Source organism: Rhea pennata, chromosome 2 (genome assembly GCF_028389875.1).
Source record: "Rhea pennata isolate bPtePen1 chromosome 2, bPtePen1.pri, whole genome shotgun sequence".
Taxonomy (NCBI): Eukaryota; Metazoa; Chordata; class Aves; order Rheiformes; family Rheidae; genus Rhea; species Rhea pennata.
This window is the reverse complement of record NC_084664.1, coordinates 37,598,533-37,602,508: the sequence shown is the minus strand read 5'-3', so window position 1 is coordinate 37,602,508 and position 3,976 is coordinate 37,598,533. Positions and strand designations below refer to the sequence as shown.

The window sequence follows — 3,976 nt, the reverse complement described above, 5'->3', positions numbered from 1 at the left end:
CTTTCTCATCTGTGCCTGAAATCCTTCTTAGAGATACATCGCTTGTAATTTCTTTTATTATCTTTTTTTTCCTCCTTGGAATTTCAATCCTTGTAAGACTGAGCTATTTTTTTAGTCTTTTTTTTCCATATGTGTCCACTTCTGGGGAGAGAACACTATTAAATAAGCATCGGATGTAGGTACATTAACTCGAAGGGAGCCCAGGAAAGGCGCATTTTTAATAAACCTGAGACGAACGTCTATCTTGTTAAAGGTACTTCTTCTCGCTGGTCCATAGAAACTGAGGTGGCTTTGCTCAGTACAGAGGGCGTGAAAGTGAGGAAAGAGTCAGTCCTGGTTGTGGCCGAACAGGTAAAGTCTGAGCCGGAGGGTCTCTGTGCCAGCCCGCTGGACTGGCTGCTATGGCAAGCCAGGCAGGAGCAGGGGTTGCCCCCGGCGCCGCTGAGTCCGTGAGCCGGGGCCGGGTACAGGGACGGGTGTCTGAACGCGCACAGCAGTTCTGGTCGCGGGTAGGGGTGGGACAGGACCCTAAAGGTATCCAGCGGCCTCAGCGGGGTACTGAAAGGAGCGGCGGCAGAGGCCGACGTGGCCCCGATGCCCATGTGGGAGTAGTAAGGAAGGGGCAGGTGGGACGGGAAAGGGTAGGGCAGGTTGCCGGTGGCCGCGGCGTGGCTCATCATGTAGGTGTAAAAAGCCGGGTCTGCTGGGTGAGGCCAGGTCATGGCCAGGCGCTGCCGCTTGTCCTTCATCCTGCGGTTCTGGAACCAGACCTGGGGAAGAGAGCGGGGAGAGCCGTCACCCCTCCGCGCCGGGCCGCGCAGCCTGCGCGCCGGGGGCCCGACCGCCCTGCACACGCCGCGGGCGGCCGCGGGCCTGCTGGCCACGGGGGTCCACGGGCTCTTCCTGGCCCAGCTGAGAGGCCAGAACGAGAAGCTCTCGCTCACAGGAAGAGTTGTCATCAAGTACAGAGGGATCATTTAGGTCACTATAAATCTACAGAGAGACCCACTGGAGCAGCTTTTTTTAGCGCTTTTTCCCTTCTTCCTCATAAGGCTTGTCCTGCTGAACTCTCCAGGTCCCAGGGCTCCAGGCAAGCCCAGCAGCTCTTACTCCTTCCTGCCTTCTTGCAGAAAGAACTACCTGGCATTATTATGATTATTTATTTTTTTAAGGCAAAAAAAAAGTAAGAGGAAATGGGATCGGGAGCTGCTTCTTCTTCCCTCCCCCAAAAACTGGACGAGTTTTGTATTGTACTGAAGAGAGGATTCAAAATAATCTGGTAAACAGAGGCCGGATTAGCGGTGCTGGCTGGGACGGCTCTGGGAGCCTCTCCCGCACTGCTGCTTGCTGCAGGGTGCAGGCAGGGCCAGGAAAGGGGCGGGCGGGTGGGGGTGGGGGGGGCTGTGTTGCCGAAGTGCTTTCCCGAGTTTTGAAAGGAAGTTTGGCCATATAGATTTATATCGTGCTAATTGGAAACATGTCCGAGCTGTGTGTACCTTGATGGTGGTTTCTGGCAGATTTAGAGCAGCCGCCAGTTCACATCTCCGGGGCCTGGACACGTAGTTCTCCCGGTAAAACTCCTTCTCCAGCCGGGCGATCTGCTCGCGGGTGAAGGCGGTGCGGTAGCGGCGCATCTGGTCGCTGGCGCTGCAGGCCAGCGAGCCCTGGGAGCCGCCGCTGCCTCCGCCGCCCTTGGGGTGCTCCCCGCCGCTGCTGGGGCTGCCGGCCAGCGCCTCGGAGCACGGCCCTGCGCGGGGGACCCGGAGCAGAGACACACGCGTGACACACGCTCGCAGGCAGGCGGGCACCAAGCCGTGCCCCCGCCCGCCTCCCCATCGATTTCCCCCCACACACCTTGCATTTCCTCCGCCGCTCCCCAGGGGCTGAGGATGCTGTGGCAGATGAGCAAGAGGTGGGTGGAAGAAGAGGGTGCAGCAAAGGGAAAGGGGTTAGCCGGTGTGCCTCCACTCGGCTGGAAGGTAACCCCCGCCAGCCACACGCACACACCCGCACACACCCGCACACAGCGCCCTGGGAGCGCCTGCTCGGGCGCCCCGCTCCCTTCCCGCATTGCGAGGCCGGCGGCCGCCGCAGCATCCCCGGCCCTGCGCAGCGCGGGCGCGCAGGTGCGCCCGGGCCGCGGGGCTCCGCAGCCCCTTCCTGCAGCCGGGGGAGGGGAGGCAAGTGGGGCGCAGGCACCCTGCTCCCTCCAGGGGGAGGTCAGGCCGCGGGGACTCCCCCCTCAGCCGCCGAAGCCAAGGATGGGATATTCCCAGGGAGCCTGTGGGGGAAGAGAGACAGCAGACAGCGCTGTCCGTGCTTCCCGGTTCCTCTTTTGAGTGATGGAGGGGGGAGAAGGGTGTTATTTAGGGGTCTGGGGGGGAGCTCTGCCCGGCTGCTAAGGTGGGAATACGAGTGGGGGCAGGGGGGTAGGGGGGATGGCCTCTGCGTTTGCTTTCAAATGCAACTCTCCCTCATTGTGCCCGAGACCAAAGGCAATTAATTCATTGGGACCATTTCCGAGCTGGCGCCACCGAGACATAGAAGTGACAAGGTAATTTGGATCTCTCCTCTTTTTTTCTTTCTTTTTTTTTCTTTCTTTTTTTTCTTTCTTTTTTTTCTTTCTTTTTTTCCTTTCTTTCTTTTTTTTTCTTTTTTTTTTTTAACCCAACTTGCAAACAAGGACCTCGCTGTTGCATTTTGGGCAGGCAGGAGTCGGCGAGCAATTTTACGGTCTTTATGGCCGCTTCCGCACTCGCCCGGGCACATTTCACCCTGCAAAACCACAAACAGCTCTCGGCCAGAAAAACCGTTTGATCTTGCCCCCCCCCCCCCCCCCCCGACGCCTCTTTCACAGAGAAAACCCCGCCGGTAGGGAGGATCGGAAGGTATTTCCTGGGGCATGCACTGTCCAGGGAATGGGAAAGAATAAAAAAATTAAAAAGAGATCAGGGCGGGAGGGGGTGTGGGTAGTGGTCTAGGCCAAGGGGGGTCCTACAGGGCAAGCTGCAGACCTGATGCACGCACGCTGGGAAGCCTGACTCCCCTCCAGGGACGCGGGGGCTGCCTGGTGACACGTCCTCTGACTCCCAGACAAGCCTCCCCATTACTGGGAGCTGAGGGGCCGAAAAATCAAGCAGGAAACGAAATTAGCCCCCCCAACCCCTACTTCACTGCCTCCTTCTCAGCTGAAGTGGGGAAGACTCCCGGGAGCAGACCCCCCCGCCCCCGAGTGCTGGCACCCGAGTCCGGGAGGGAGGAGGGGGCTCAAGGCATGGGAAGGAGTTGGGTACCTTTGCTGTGCTGGTACTCGGCGCTCCCCGTGGCGCAGTCCGGGGTGCAGCTCACCTCGATTTCCTCATAGAAATCCGACTCGGTGTCCGAGCTGCTCTGCTGCCCTTTGCTGGAGGGGTGCTCCGGGGCGGGGGGCTGCTGTCCGGCCGAGAGCAGTGCTGCCGCCGCCGAGCGGCTCTCCGCCACCGTCCCTGTCCCTGGCAGCACCTCGACCTCCTCTTCTTCTTCGCCTCCGCCACCTCCTCCTCCTCCTCCTCCTCTCTCCCGGGACGACAAGGGGCCAGGTCTGGGGCTGAGGCAGTTCCGATGGATCATCTTTTCCTGTGGCTCTTGAGCGGGGCTCCCCACTGCTTCGGACAAATTAGGCACCCTCTTGCCAACTAGAGCGCCAAGTTGTGTCCCTTCCAGAAACATCACCATCTCCTTCCTGGTTTCCATTGTGGCTTTGCTTAAGGGAGGGGGGAAAAAAATCCCGATCTCTTCCCCCCCCCTCCCTCCCACTCCCGCCCCAGCCTTGTGCAAACCCAGCAGCCCTCTCCTGCCAAAGCAGAGGAGCAGGCGGTGAGATAGGGTGACCTTGTGATGCGAGCGCTACACTGTGCTGTGCTGCTCTGGGAGGGATCACCATTGCCCTCTTCTTTCTAAGCTGTCATCCTCAATGGTGCAGTCGTCATTACAGTAC

General features: G+C 59.5%; 1 protein-coding gene across 1 annotated transcript; it reads right to left on the bottom strand.

The window, feature by feature from the left end:
- Nucleotides 1–239: 239 nt before the first annotated feature.
- Nucleotides 240–3,732, bottom strand: EVX1 (even-skipped homeobox 1). Its single transcript, XM_062567824.1, has 3 exons — nt 3,294–3,732; nt 1,497–1,747; nt 240–770 (listed from the first exon to the last, which is right to left on the bottom strand). Exons 1-3 carry the CDS (start codon nt 3,730–3,732, stop codon nt 240–242), a joined length of 1,221 nt encoding a protein of 406 aa, XP_062423808.1.
- Between the last annotated feature and the right edge of the window lie 244 nt (nt 3,733–3,976).

What these genes read in the sequence shown, in the direction of transcription:
- EVX1 (XM_062567824.1), bottom strand. Translation starts at nt 3,732, where the DNA reads ATGGAAACCAGGAAGGAGATGGTGATGTTTCTGGAAGGGACACAACTT. An exon ending in CGAGTACCAGCACAGCAAAG is followed by an intron (nt 1,748 to 3,293) that starts GTACCCAACTCC and finishes TCCCCCGCGCAG; the next exon opens with GGCCGTGCTCCGAGGCGCTG. An exon ending in TGCCAGAAACCACCATCAAG is followed by an intron (nt 771 to 1,496) that starts GTACACACAGCT and finishes TCTCTTCCCCAG; the next exon opens with GTCTGGTTCCAGAACCGCAG.